The 15,789-nt window shown below is 48.2% G+C and overlaps 1 protein-coding gene across 1 annotated transcript in view; it reads left to right on the top strand.

Annotated features, from left to right (window-relative positions):
* The window catches only part of znf804b (zinc finger protein 804B), a gene marked incomplete at both ends in the record, with an annotated part of 47,732 nt that overhangs the window by 23,403 nt on the left and 8,540 nt on the right, over positions 1 to 15,789 (top strand). Inside the window, 5 exons of the mRNA XM_080004709.1 lie at positions 2,975 to 3,112; positions 7,828 to 7,958; positions 8,817 to 9,383; positions 9,675 to 12,366; positions 12,587 to 12,699. Coding sequence (XP_079860835.1) covers positions 2,975 to 3,112; positions 7,828 to 7,958; positions 8,817 to 9,383; positions 9,675 to 12,366; positions 12,587 to 12,699 — 3,641 coding nt within the window. The remainder of the gene's footprint in view (positions 1 to 2,974; positions 3,113 to 7,827; positions 7,959 to 8,816; positions 9,384 to 9,674; positions 12,367 to 12,586; positions 12,700 to 15,789) is intronic.

Here is a 15,789-nt window from a genome sequence, read left to right as displayed (position 1 = left end):
CCCTTATTACCACAAACACATCTCCACTCAGATAAAGGGCATCTGTGCATGATTGGATCATTTCCGTGCCCAGACTTGATCTTGCAAAGTAGATCAATAAAGCACACACACGCGCACGTGCACACGCGCACACGCGCACGCACACGCACACACACACACACACCAAGGATTATTCTGTGTTAGTTCCCTTTTTTGTCCCTCCTTTCTACAGCTGCCTTCCAAACTGATCGCTATGTAGTGGGTAAACCAGGGTTTCAGCCTGAGAGGATATTAGAAAACAAACTCTAAAATGGAGAAACTCTTAAGACATTTAAGCATTAAAAAAAAAAAAAAAAAAAACAGCATCAAAGTGGATGTCAGAAAGACACATTTAAATTCAGTAACTTAGGATCATTGTATTGCGTGAACAGTAGACCACGGATTAGGGCGACGGTATTCAAACCCTACCTGTCCACAACAACGGTGCCCCAAATGCAAATACGCCAACATGCAAAGCGATTCCACACAGAAAAACAGAAGAATTAAAGAGGAAAAGGTTTGGAAAACTGGGTTGTTTTTCACACGTTTATTCCCGTGCAACTGGATTTTACTACGTTTTGAGTCACAGGGAAGACACCTGTACCGATCGCGTCACTACAAATATTCAGAAAAAGCGATGGCGCCATTTTTTTTTTTCTACCGCATGAATATTAATGAGTACTGTGTGAGCACTGTACTGATGACTGACTGAACGCAGGCAGTCATCAGCGACCGAGACAAAAACAAAACACGGATCAACGGCGGGGGAAACTCCGGCGGCAGCTCCACCAAACAGACCACCAGACAGACTCGTCAAAGAGGAAAGTCCTGCGTGGAAGTTCTTTGCCTTTGAAGCCGATGATCAAGGGATGATCAGATGCTGCGAACGGCGGCGGCGAGCAAAAGCAGAAACGTTCTGAACGAAGCCAGGCACCTAAAAGAGCGACATCCCACAACTCATTCAAAGTTCAGGCCGGGGACAGGGTTTTCCGATCGGGACGTTCATGAAAAGTGAAAAGTGTCCGGAAATACACGCCGCCATTACGTTATGTGGCGGTGTTGTGTAGCCAACTGTGTTCAAGGGATTTATTTTTTTATATGTTTGTGTATTTAGGTATTATACTTGTCCAATGTTAAAACAGCGACCAGATTGTTCCAGTTGTTCCTTCCGTAAATTCTGATGTCATCCAAGCACAGCCAATAACGCTGCGTCTTCCTAGTTCTCCGGGGAACCACAGTTTTGGCGAAACTTTGAAAACTTGAGTTGAAATTTGAATTGGTGCAGGCATTACGAGGTATTTATCAATTTTAACCAATACACCGCAGCTGCCGACAAAGAATTGTGAGAGTAAATTATGTTATACAGTTACATAGCTATAATCGCGGGACGACCCGTGCAACCGCCTGCAAGTGAGTGGTTATGGTGTTGAAATGAGAATTGAGAATTTGGGAAATTCACTGATCATTGACTGAAATCGACCTATTTTAACCTACAGATGGAATAATCACTAATGGTGGGAGAAGATGACACCCCAATGTATAAATACTGTCCGGGTCCAGTGTCTGCATGACCTTGCATGGTGTGTGTTCGTGTGTGTGTGCGTGAGTGTGTGTGTGTGTGTGTGTGTGTGTGTGTGTGTGTGGTGTTTCTCTTCTTCCTGAATTCTTCTCCTCCCTCCTTACCTCTGATCCTGTGTGCAGGCGTATTACTGAAGCAAATTGGGGCCAATAGACTCTGTCACTGCATGACCCTGCGCTCACCAAACAGATGCCGAGGGAGCACAATAGAGAGTGAGAGGGAGGGAGAGAGAGAGAGAGAGAGAGAGAGAGAGAGAGAGAGAGAGAGAGAGAGAGAGAAAGAGAAAAAGAGAGATAGGGGGAGGGAGGAAAAGTGATATCAAGAGGAAAAATAAAGTGGGAGAGAAAGGGACAAAAAAACAACAGAAGTCAACAACGGAGGAGGGGACCGGGATAAGAGCGAGAGAGAGATAGAGAGAGAGAGAGAGCGAGAGAGAGAGAGAGAAAGGAGAGAGAGAGGGAATGAAGTGACAACCTCAAATTAAATTCCCATCATGTCAGGGTAGAACAGAATTCAATAGTGTATATTGGCAGCCCCTAGCCTGAGGGAAATTACATTCTGAGGCAGAGCATGGCATGATGCACATACACACGTACACACACACACACACACATACAGTACACAAAAAACACACACAAACATAACACATAACAAACTTCACATACTGTACATGATTTTATGACGTCCGAGGATGACATGGCATGTGAGCGATTACACCACTGTGCTCCATCTGCTCCCTGCCTGCAAGCCTGTGTGTGTGTGTGTGTGTGTGTGTGTGTGTGTGTGTGTGTGTGTGTGTGTGTGTGTGTGTGTGTGTGTGTGTGTGTGTGTGTGTGTGTGTGTGTGCGTGCGTGCATGTGTGTGTGTGTGTGTGTGTGTGTGTGTGTGTGTGTACACAAGTGTGTGTATGGGTGTGTGACCGTGGTGACGTCTGCTTGTATAACCCTGTATGTCGTACTTTTATGTCTCGTAATGCACTGATGTCCGTGCTCATGGTGTTCAAGATGCTCTCGGCTCCCCCTTGCGCGGCGGCCTTGCCACGGCTCCTCGACGCTCTCGTGCGCTCAGTCTGTCGGGATCCATTGTACTGACTGTACAATCTGTGTCCCCAGGCTCAAGGAGCTGCTAATACAAGCTTTGCTTTCTTTGTCCTGCTCCGAACGGCAGCAGCAGCAGCGGCGGCGGCAGCGGCAGCAGCAGTAGTCCTGGCTTTAATGGGAAACGGTTAAACAGCTTTTCTGTGGAGTGCATGGAGGGGGCCATTACTGCTGATGTGTGTTATATGTAGATAAATGCCTAACAGTCTGCCCCCCACCCCTTCTCCCCACCGCTGTCCACCGCTGCATCCCCCCCCCCCCCCCCCCGCCCCGCCCCCAGGAGCCTGCGGAGAGGGCGCTGGGATGCTCGGTGGGGGATCTGAAGGCTCTGTTCTACTGCGAGCTGTGCGACAAACAGTACCTCAGACACCAGGAGTTCGACAACCACATCAACTCCTACGACCACGCGCACAAGCAGGTAACACGGAGCATCCCTCAACTGATATGAACGCCTGCCTGCCTGATATGAACACGCACACGCACGCGCACGCACACACACACACACACACACACACACACACACACACACATTCACATGCACACACACACGCACACACAAACACACCTTGGGTTGTTTTTTTGTTTTTTTATATGCGATGTTGGGTGTGCTTTAATTTACTGTGGAGGTGAAAAAGCCGACTTTCCATTTCCAGTGCACTCAGCTCACATTTTATTGCCGACAATTTGCCAGTAAATGGAAGACATCAACACCGAGACAAAACCGTGCCAGATACTGATGTGCACACACAGACCAAGGCTGAGACCCGGTCTTACACAGATGACTCATCCTAATGACCCTTCTATTCACTCTGCTATCTGTTTTAATTGACAATTTATCAGCAAATGACAATAAAGACCAAAGAACCAACCGGCTAAGCAACAATGGTGACAGTGAAGATTAGAGCTGTCACAATTATGACTAAAATCGCCTGATGGAAACTATTTGAGCTCATCGCAGTCATTTTATAAAAACATCAGATTATCCAATCATAGGTTTCCGCCCAAGCTTTGTCTGAATTTGGAGCCAATGTCAAAAATGTCACAATAAATAGATCATTTTGATTGAGGCAAATGAGTACCTACCCAATTTTTTTTTATGTTCCAATACTGATGACTTTTCTTCCCAAGCTGTATGTGTGTGATTATACAATATGATAGTGGCCCACTGAAATCCCTGGATCGTGACAGCCCTACACAACACATGTTTTTTGATATACAGTACCATGCACACGTGGGTGAGTTCACTCTTGGTTCAATTTGATCAAGAATGTTGTGTGATCAAACAGCCTGCACCAAAATAGAAAATTGGAGCTATTAGTCATAGCTCAAGTGTTAAGCCATTTTTCCGGGCTGGACGAGTTGAAGCATATAGACTATTAAGAAAAGACAAGGCGGCAGGTTCTCTCCTGTGTGCTTCTTTCAGCTCCATTGTGCTCTAACAAGCTGAAGGCTCTGCTGAAGGCGCAATCTCCTACAGCTGTCTCTAGCGTTGCCAAAACACACACAAACACAAAGGCTTACTTACACTCGCACACACTGAGACCTACACAAACGCACTTACCCCGTGTACGCACTCATCCACAAGCATATCTCTCAAGCAAGCCAAGCTTTCTCCCACACCTCCCCGCCCACACGGAGCAACATGAAACAAACATCAAATAAGACCGTTCCTCCACCATCATTGTTGGTTGGAAATGAATTGGAGCAACTGCAGGCCAATGGTAATGCTTTGTTTTAGCCAGCGGCGGGCACATAGAACATGCCGCATGGGGCAGTGAGCTGACAGGAGCCTATGGCACTTTAAGAGGAGACACAAACACACACGCGCACGCACACACACGCACGCACACACACACACGCACACAAAAGCTATGCCTATTCAAAAGACAGCGGATGATATTCTCGCCTACTTCCCTAATAAGTGCCAACCATTGCTCCGCGGCCCCGGTGAATACCAATCAGAATCAGCCGAGCCTCCGACATCACCTCCCTCTGAACAACACTCGACACATGTGGGAGAGCATCGATCAGCGCTCTGACAGACAGAGATCTTCACAGCCATTCCCCCGACGGGGGAGGAAGGTCGAAGGCCAAGAGTATTACGCTCCGACGGCTGCCGGGGACGTGACGTAATCTTTACACTTGAAAGTTTTCCACTTTCAAGTCTATGTCGACACACATCCAGAGGTGGAATTGGCCACTGAAAAGTGTGTGAATTCAAATGCAACAGCAGGAAAAACAATTCGTTTCCCGTCATTTCCAAAATTGGGCTCAGAGGCGGCTCGTGATACTGTTACTGTTACTAATGCCCCCTGGTTGGTCAGGGACCATTGAAAACCGAGCGAAACGTGGAAACATTGACGCGTTTACAGTATATATTTTATATGTTATCATTACGTTTAAGTATATATATTACTCAAGACTTCTCGTGATGTTCTACAAAAAAAATAAAGTATAGTTAATGTCGTTTTTGAACAAATTGTTAATGTTTCCCCTCCATTTTTGGCAGCCATAAATAACCAACAAGACAAGACAACTCATTCATAATTTACATGAATAAACGCAATGAGACCGAGCGGTCACTACTAGTGTTGTGCAAAAACGATGGCATGGTGACAGGGTTAGAAGACAGGAGTTTTTTCCTTTGTGCGAAGATTGAATGCGCAGACCGATCCGTCCAACGTAATGTAACGCAATGTAACGTATCCAGTACGTTACATTGAGGGGCAAATTGTGTATGAGGCGTTACACCGAGGCTCTCGCTCATGTCCGCATGGGCTCCTGCTTCCACTAAGTGGATCGTCCCTGTGATCAGGACTTTTACTGTTCACTGACGAAACCGCAGATGGAAAAATTAAAAAAACGCTCCCTGAGCATTTCCCCTCGCTTGTTTCTTCAGTGTAAAAAATACGACTATTGCTGCGCAATAGCAGCATTGTTACCCTGAATCAAGACACTTGTTTGTGGACATTCGATGGCTTGACAAAGAGGAAGACAAACATGTTATAAATATCAAAATAATAAGTGCATGCTTGTTGTGCAATTTATAAAAAAAAAACACAAAACAGGGATGACATGAATGGAAGGTGTAATAAAGTGTGTTTTAACATTGACTTCCATGGCTTTAATGTTCCCTTGATCTCCTCGCAGTAGGCTAGTGGTTACAAATACACCCTCGCAAATGTGAGAAAAAAAACAAAACACAGATGCGCCAACACGCGCCCAAACAAGGACACACTCCCGCGAGCGGTGCACCATTGAAACACACTCAAACATGTATGCTGTGAGCTGACACCGGGATGTTAAGCATCAAACGATAATGTAAAAAGACACCCGCTTGTGTACGACTCAGCGGAGATTAACCTGACGACTGTCAGCCGCGGCATAGGATCCCGGCGAGAGAAATGGGGAGAGGGGAGGACGGAACGTATAAATAAATCTGATGAGTGTGAGGATAATCTGATGTGTGTGTGTGTGTGTGTGTGTGTGTGTGTGTGTGTGTGTGTGTGTGTGTGTGTGTGTGTGTGTGTGTGTGTGTGTGTGTGTGTGTGTGTGTGTGTGTGTGTGTGTGTGTGTGTGTGTGTGTGTGTGTGTGTACAGTAGATTTGCACCTTTGGATGAAGGCGGATATTTCAAATATATAGGGTTGGGAAAATAATGAAACCGAATGTAGATGTGAGAATGGTGTCACCCTGCTCCAGCCTTATCCTGCGTTTCTTATATTGTCTGGAGTAAACAACAAGTGATAGATTTAGACTTAGGGGGGGCTTGTTAGTAGCCGGAATATACTGGGAAGCTGTGAGATGGGATAAGAAGGGAGATAGGATAGGAAGGGTGATGCACACGGAAGCCGCTATTCCCAAACTCCTGAGGCTCTCTTCAGTCCACACGCACACACATGCACACACGCTCACACACACACACCTGCCAAGCATGGATAAAGGCGGATTAAAGTGTGTCAGAAAAGGAAAGCAGAGAGAGAGAGAGGCATGAATCATTGTTTCCCTGAGAGGACTGATGCACCTACGGCTATAGACAGATGGTTTCACACACACATACACACACACACACGGGCATGCACACGTGCACAAACACACACACACTCACACACACATACAGGCACATATGCACATGTATACGCAAATAAAAATATCCATGCTGTATGTACACACACAAGTACAAAACACAATACACTCAAATACTTTTTTTCTGTGATGCAGGCGAAGACCCACCTGTTCAAAACTAAACAGCCCCTACGGGAGTTCTCTCTGTTGAGTTGTGGTCTGTTTGTGTGTGTGTGCGTGTGTGTGTGTGTGTGTGTGTGTGTGTGTGTGCACGTGTGTGTGTGTGTGTGCACGCGTGGGCGTGCGTATGTGTGCGCGTGTCAAAAAATTGACACCCACCGTACGCATTATTTTTGTGAGTGAAATCGCTCACCTTTAAGTCGTCCCCTTTGATTAATTATTTTGTCGGTGATCAGCGGGCGTGTTCCCGTGTTCAGCAATGTGTAATTTCCGCGTCAACAAACGGATGCGTTCGGTCCGCCGCGGCTCAATAGTCAACGTCATTAGATCGGTGTTTTCCTGCGAGGGGAGACGCGGCGCGTGATGAGGGCCCTCTTATTTCACAGATGTTAGCGGCGGAGTCTTTGCTGCGAAAAAAAAGTGCCCAGAGAGCAACCGCTGCAGAAAGCCTTCATCATTAAGTCGCCGGTGGCACTCATCACCAGCCGTGTGTGTTCTGTCACCAGTTGAATGCGTCTCCCCTCGCCGGCTGAATGGAGCTGATTGGACACAAACTCTGTGGGGAGCGTCTGCAGATGTCAGTCATTTAGCGCTCAAGCTTTTTAAAGACAGCTGCCACAAAACTAATCTCCCTCTGCCTCTCTGTCGCTCTCCATCCCCCTCTGCCACCCCCTCTTCAAATCCCCCTCCCTCACTCACTCCTCTGTCTCATCCACTCATCCACTTTCCCTTTTCTCCTCTTGTAACTCTCGCTCGTTGCCAAATCGCGCCGTACTTTTTCCTCTCCCTCCCCCACCTTTACACGCTCCGTCCCTCATCTCTTCATTCTCCCCCATCCTCCTCCACCCCCCCCCCCCCCCACCCCTCTCCCTCCCTCTCCCTCTCACAGAGACTCAAGGAGCTCAAGCAAAGGGAGTTTGCTCGCAACGTGGCCTCTAAATCATGGAAGGACCAGCGTAAACAGGACAGAGCGCTCAGACGACTGCACCAACTAGCACAGCTGCAGCAGGAGACCCAGCGGTGAGTGGCAGGAGGTTTTGTGCGTGTGTGTGTGTGTGTGTGTGTGTGTGTGTGCGTGTGCGTGTGCGTGTGCGTGTGCGTGTGTGTGTGTGTGTGCGTGCGTGCGTGTGTGTGTGTGTTTGTCTGCGTGTCTCCATAATGAGACCAGAGGCAACAGTCCAGAGAGGTTAAAGTGCGTCACATTCTTTCACTGTTTGCTGGGTTGATGGATGTGTCCACAGACGAGAGAGCACTTGGTTGGCTTAAATAGGCCACAGGTGAAGTAAATATAACATGAAGCTCCACTTCTGCTGACGTATAGAGAGCGGACATGTGTGTTACAGCTATATGGAGTTCTATGTCAGGATATACAGTACAGCAGCTGTAGCATCTTTTTTTTCCAGTGCACTAGAATAATGAAAAGAATATACCAAAAAGCATTAAAAGTATTTGAAAATCTAGAATTTAGCTTTGGCTTCACACAACTAAAGCAGTCAAAACAATTGGCATAAAAAAACCAGAACATTTCATCAACTTGTTTGCAATTATGTGCAATGAAGCATGTTTTCCAATAATCACGAGATTATACTGTGTGAATTGCCTTTCTATGAGCACCAATTTCACGCAGTGGTTTTGATAGCCTCTGGTATTCCCTTTCACCTGTTTGTTCTTTATTTTTATTGCTGAAGTTTTACCGCTCCAGTTTAGTCTGGTGATATTTAAGTCATTATCAATACTAAGAGGACGGCGAATGATTCATCCTGCGTGTATTGACTCTCTGCATTAACTGAAATTAGCTATGCTGAATCGTAATCAAGTCGGTTGAAATTAAGTCAATTTAATTAATCCATCCCGTCCTTCCTCCTCCTGCTCCTGCAGCGCCCCAGGGAGAAGATGTGGGCTGAGAGATTCCACTGCGGCCGTCCGCTCTCACAACCAGCAGAAGGAGAGGGAAGTTGAGTGGAGAGACCGCTGCCCTGGGCACAGGCCAGAACCCACCTCCCACAAACAAAGAACCTCACCCCCTCAGCCCAGCACACCCCCTCTCAGTGCTCAGGCAGACGACCTGCGCCACCCACTGCAAGTTCAACCCAACCCAGTCCTTTCCCATCTGCGCACCTTACCTCTGGGAGGGACCTCATCAGGCCCACATTGGACCCCCGACACAGAGCCCCCGGCCGGGGATGCGAGAGAGTCTTGCCCCGCTGAGAGTGGGCACGGTAGAAACGGCGTCAGGCTGGGCGTCTCCTTCTGCTTCTCACGCAGGGGGCCCAGGCTGGAGCCCTCCGCCTCCGTCTTCTCAGACGTCGAGGAGGAAGAGAGGGAGAGGAGAGAGCAAATGAGGGAGAGAAGAAAGGGAATCATGGAAGACATAGATGAGGAGATCAGGGCTGGAGGGGAACGAGAGGTGCAGACACACAGAGCAGGTCCAGAGCAAAAGTCTCAGTCAGGCTCTGGTGGTCACGGAGCGAGAGAAACAGAGCCAATTACTGTCAATGAGGCAGTGAGAAATGAGCGCAGGGGAGGGGAAGAAGAAGTGAATGATTCTTCTGTTTCCGCATTGCCACCTAATAGTCAGGCATGTAAGATGACCCATTCTCCCTTATCAGCTTCACAAACTCAGGCAACACATATGAGGACAACGCAGCCAGATGTGCACATGCTCTACCACGCACACGTGGAGAACCAGGCTAGAGACACGGAGAGAGAGAAGGAGCAGGAGAGGGAGCGGGGCAGAGCAGAGGAGAGGAAGTACATTTGTGTGCTGGGAAAAGATGGTGCCACTAGTCTTAAGTGGCCGATTGGTTTACTGAAATTCACCAAGTCTGAACCTCGACTCACCTACAGCTGCAACCGTCTGTTTCCCAGGTCGTGGAAGCCCAAACACTACCCTGCCAAACCCGCAGAGGGCCGGCGGGAATCAAACCGAAACCAGAGCTCCAGCTTCCCAGAGGAGTGCAACTCAAGTGTAGCATCTACTCTCACACCAGAGACTCAATCTTTTTTAGGACAGGTGGGAGACGAGCTGAAAGCACAAACAGCAAAGGAGCCGGAGCAGAGTACGAAGGCAGAGACACATATGGATGCAGAGGCAGCAGCACACCTGCTCCGACAGAACAGAATTCATTCATCATCAGATGTACACACGGTGGAAGAAAAGCACAGCATGTGCATTGGGAGGAGTGAGGGGACAGCCTACCATCCATTTGACTCCACTCACAGTGACAGCTCTGACACAAACTCCCAGAATCCTCCGGGAGGCAGATTAGGGGGTGTGAGAAGGATCAGGGGAAGAGCCGTCGCAGTCCTGAGCTGTAAATTAGAATCTGTCACCCGGCCCGGTGCACATAGCACGGGCCTCAGCCCATCCAGGTGTGAGTGTGAGAGAGAGGCAGCATGCACGTATGCCAGCGCACCGGGGCAGTATGTAGGCGTCTCAGAAGTGTCACGCAAAAAGAGAAAAGATGGCACGAAGAAACACAAGCTGGGAAAGAGGAAGAGAGGGGAGAAAACTTCAAACGAGCACAAAGCAGCAAGGTGCAAAATGAGGAGCGTTGTCTCAGCAGTCTCCAACTCCGTGAGCAGGGAAAATGAGAGAGGTAAGGCTGGTGGGAGGCACACAGGGAGGAAAAGGAGGGGAAGGGAGACTTGGGGGAGGAGGAGGAGAAGAGGGGCTGGGAGGGCGGGGAGGAGCTGTCTCGTGGGGAGAAGTGAGGCAGAGCCAGTATCTGTCACTGTCAGGAAGGGGGTGCCTCACAGCACTGAGTCCGAGCCCAGTAGACACACAGCAGACAGAGACGCTGAGGGGGAGGGAGGGGGAGACGGAGATGCACTGGCCTTTCCCTGGCGGCCTCACTTCTCCCCTCGTCCCGTCTCACCGGAATGCAATTCAAAGTTGTTTGGGGAAAGGGGTCACCATGGCAACAGCAGGAGCTCCATTGACTGCTATAACCCTGACAAAAGCTGTGGTAGCAGCCCGGGGAGGAGGAGAGAACTCCTCCACAGGGAGAGAGAATGCTTTCGCAGTAAGAGCTTCAGACAATGTGAGGCCTGGGATGAGACCGGAAGGCAGAGGAAGAATGGAGTGCACGCAGTGATCAGGGAGAGAGGAAGCCGAATTTCAGAGGTAGAACAGTGGGGGATTAGAGGGAGCAGCTACGGCTGTCGGGGAAGCGACTGGGATATGGTTCGATGGAGGTCAAGAAACAAAGCAGTGGAATGGGATCGGGCGGCGGGGCTCAGCCCAATTCCTGGCGGATGGAGCAGAAAGACCAGGTATTTCAGTACAGAGGATGCAGAGTGGGACAAATGTAGCCTCGACAGTTGGACCTGGGGCAGCAGCGACAGCTGGGAGGACAGGGGGGCGTACTGGTCCAGGTCAAGCTCCAGGGACAGCCCTGCTTGTGTGTGGCAATGGGCAGATAGTGGACACTCAAGCAATAGACACTTTGCTAGCCCTGAGTGGTGGGCAGGCAGGCCAACACACAGTCCCCACAGCATGTACAACACGCGGACCAACACAAGCCACAGCCCATTCTCTCATAGCCCCAGCAGCACCAGCGTGTCCGAGCTGAGCGGAGAGTGGAGCAGAAGCAGTACGCGCTCAGAGGTCACCATGGATGGGGCGACAGTTCGCTCCTGCGGTGCTCTCTATGGAGCTCACCCCGGACCTTCGAGACCATACTCTCCCAAGAAAAAGAAGCAGAACCGCTCCTGTGGTCCAGCCTTCATCTCCCTTTCTGACTCTTCACCGCACTGCGAGGACAGTGCCAAGACATTCTCTTGCTATCCCTTAGTCCCAGGCCTGAGCACAAACCACACAGATGCCAGCTTCAGTGTCTCTCCTCCGAAGCCAAAGGAGCCAAATTCTGTGCCTGATGAAAGTCCTCGACTCTCTATGACTGTTACCACCAACAACTCAGGCAGACCCCCTACACAGATATGCCCTACTAAGTCTTTGCCGCTGAAGCCAGCCCGGACATTAATACTCCCTCTGATTGGGAAACTCCCTGCCATTCAGCAGAGAGCCAAACGAAGAAAGGGGCTGGCTGAGGAGAGTCAGGATAGGGAAGGAAAGGAGACAAAACAACCTAAGGAAAGTTATGCTGATACAGAAGTTGCTGCCAATCGTCAGCAGTGCCCTCCAGACACTGGCTACTCAAACCATGACAGCTTGTCTTCTCTCTGCCAATCCCATAACAGAGCTGATGACAAACAGACAGATGGAACATCAGCTCAACCAATCAGCTTCAGCGCTGAGGAAATGGACAAGTACCGCTTCCTTCAAGAGCAGGCTAGGGAGCACATGCAGAAGGTTTTGGAACAAATGCCTGATGGCGAAGTCCCTCACAGAGACACAAACCAAGGAATATACACGCACACCTCACCACCGGAGATCCATGGACCTTCCCAGGAACCATACACACTGGTCTGTCCATTGCACAACCCACTGCACTCGCCGACGCCATCCATCTCTAAAAAGCCGCACACACATGAACCACAGACACAAGCACAGAACAGTGTCAAGCTGACAGCGCCGCTAGAGCCCTACACTCCAATGCCAATGCCAATGGGACTCCCCAACCTTCCCCCTCCTCCGCCCTCTCCCCCACTCCCCACCCTCCATCACGTCATCCTGCGTCACGCAGCCCCATCAGAAGCCCCCTCACACGCCCTCCCACCACACCCGGCTCCACTCTGTCACCACCTCGCCCCGCTCCACCCCTCTCTTTCCCACCACGCCCAACTCTCCCATCTATCGGTTTCCTCTCTGTTTCCCTCTCTACTAATCTCCCACCCCCCTCTCCCCCTCTTACCTTCCTCCCCCGTGTTCCACTCTGCTTCCCTTGCTGCCGTGTCACCGCTGGCCTTGCAGCCACTTAGCACACAGCTTTTTGTGGACAGAGCTTGGCCGCTGAGGTTTCAACAGAAGGCGTTATGATTGCCTCAGACTAGCAGACATGTTCATGCCTCATCTAGTAGAAGGCGGCTAATGGGAGAGGGAGAGTTTCTGGCTGAAACGAAAGCTTGCCATCTGAATTGAGTGACAGATGAGAATGTGTCAGTGCTTCAGCGGCTATAACCTCCAATTTTTTTGTGTACACACACTTGCATACATAAAAGTGCACTTTACACACACACACACACACACATACACATGCAAGCACACTTTACACACACACACACCCACACACCCACATACACACAAACCTGCAGGCATGCACTCACACAAACACATACATCGTCAAACTAGTGATTTATTTCAAATGAAAATAAGTTTCTCCTCTTAGCCTCCTGCCTGTGCTGCAACAGACTGTCTTTGATCCATCATTCCTCATTCAAACCCAAAATAAAGGGAACAGTGCACCTGCTATTCAAACCCGAGCTGGGCTTGTCTCTCCTTCTAAACACCAGACAGACCAGGTGCCTTTTGAAGTCTGAAGTCTCCAGGCTGCCGGAAATAAATGGATCGCTCTTTCCCCTTATCTCCACTTCATACAGATTGTTTAGGTTCCAGCAAGCCTTTCTGTGCACATAAATAATGTCCGGGTGACCGGGAGGCGTAATATAGATATGGTAAACTTGCTCTGTATCTGTGCGTGTGTATGTTCCATATCCAACACATGACTAGGACCTGGATTGCTTTAGAGTTTTTGTCTTCATAGTGTAAATATTCTAACTGTAAGGAAATCTATAAAATATTATATATATATATATATATATATATATATATATATATATATATATATATATATATATATATACATATATACACATATATGTATATATATATATATATATATATTAGAACCATTGAAACAAATTCATTAAAAATGTATTTAAAAGTTGGTTTTCAGCTTGACTTAATTGTGTACTTCTTATTTTCGATATATGTGACTTCATAGAAAGGAACACACAGAGAACATGTGTATGTGTGTGTGTGTGTGTGTGTGTGTGTGTGTGTGTGTGTGTGTGTGTGTGTGTGTGTGTGTGTGTGTGTGTGTGCGCGCGTGCGCCCGTGCGTGCGTGCGTGCGTGCGTGCGTGCGTGTGTGTGCGAATCAGATAGAAATGTCAGAATCCTGAAATCAATTTTGCCTTAGAAAAAATCTCACTATGGTCAACTAGTGTAGTAATTGCCCCCTCAGTGTGCCATCAGACTTGTGTAAATCATTGCACATTTCACATTGACATTGTTCTCTTCAAAATAGAGCACAAGAATGAATGAACACACTTGACCATGAAAAGGCACTCCAACAATTGGGCAACATAAAATGTAGCCCCAAAACAGACAACACAGTTAATAGCGAGCACAATGATATTGCATAATGACGTATGACAGAGGAACAGTGTTGGGTGGGTGTGAGGCTCTCGAAAGCCCAACAAGACATCTCTTTTTGAAAAGACAGAGCTGTCACGGTCAACACAGTTCTGTTCAAACGGGGCAAAACAAAACAAAATTGCCGGTAAATATGCTCTGAACAAATGCACTTTTCAGAACCAGCGAACATGAAAGTACACTACTCAGCACTACTCTGCAACAAAGAGACATGGGAGCGAGGTGGACAAGAAAAAAAAAAGAAGTGCCAAAAGTTATATTATTAGTTTGATGTTATGAGGTATAACAAAAAAATGTCAAAATGAATGAAAAGTCCTGCTCTCCTGGAGCATCTCCGTTTTCATCTCCAGTACCTTCCAGACCTTGAAAGGAGGTCAGACACGGAATACCAATGAGCCACGTGTTGGGAAGGTAGGCGATAGGAGACCAAGTCTAAATTTCTTTGCATATGTTTTAATGATTTTACATCAACCATCTTTAATGGATGCAAATGCAACGCAAAATCCAAAAATATCCATTTTACAAATTCAAATATATGTGTCAGTTCACTTTGTTGTACTAAAGTTATCTGCTGCTTCATTGTTATGGCCATAATCTGCCTTTATCTTTTTCATGTTTTGCGAGGTCACCGCTGCTCTTTGGACCGAATATGATTTAAATAGATCTTTAGGTTGGAGTCGGGATTACTGTTCCAGATCTGAACAATAAAAATGCTAAACAAGCTCCTCACTTGCAAAACAGTTCGCAAAACCTGACCCGCGCTCAGAAAAAAGCCAATAGGACACTTAGCACAAAGATCAATATCGTGCTTCGGCCGCTGTTTCACATTTGATATTTAAAAAAAAACCCACATAAATCACTGCGTCTTTATCTGATGACTTATACAATTCTCTCTTACACGCCCCGGGTTGGGATGCAGTTAGGAACTGGCTGAGGCTGCAAAGCTGCTCGCCAACGTGTTGATCGCTGCAGCGGTCGGCGCGGCGCTGGGGGAACAAAACAGAACGGCTTCCAGATGGCCCACGGACCATGGCTATTCAGAGTCCTCGGAGAGGCTGGATTGATTTGCCCTCTGTTATATTGATGAACTGAGCCCAGAAGGCAGAAGAGACCAAGACTATGGGGCGAGAGGAATACACAGAAATGCGCACAACGGCACAAACATAAGTCATGTGGTGCCAGTGTGCTGCACAAGTCAACCCATGTAGAGACTAAGTAATTAGAACTCAATTCTTTTCTCTCCTCCCCATGACCCCCAACGCTGTGTGTGTGTGTGTGTGTGTGTGTGTGTGTGTGTGTGTGTGTGTGTGTGTGTGTGTGTGTGTGTGTGTGTGTGTGTGTGTGTGTGTGTGTGTGTGTGTGTGTGTGTGTGTGTGTGTGCGTGCGCGCGCGGGCGAGAGGGAATCTGTCTCCACAGGACAGGAGATCAAACAGACTGAGTAAAATATAGAGCAGTGAAAATTAGCAGCTGTTAGCGCTTGAGACCTCTGTGCAACAAACATACATCTACTGTA

This window comes from Zeus faber (genome assembly GCF_960531495.2).
Source record: "Zeus faber genome assembly, chromosome: 8".
NCBI lineage: Eukaryota > Metazoa > Chordata > Actinopteri > Zeiformes > Zeidae > Zeus > Zeus faber.
The sequence above is the reverse complement of the archived record's forward strand: the minus strand, read 5'-3'. Positions and strand labels throughout refer to the sequence as shown.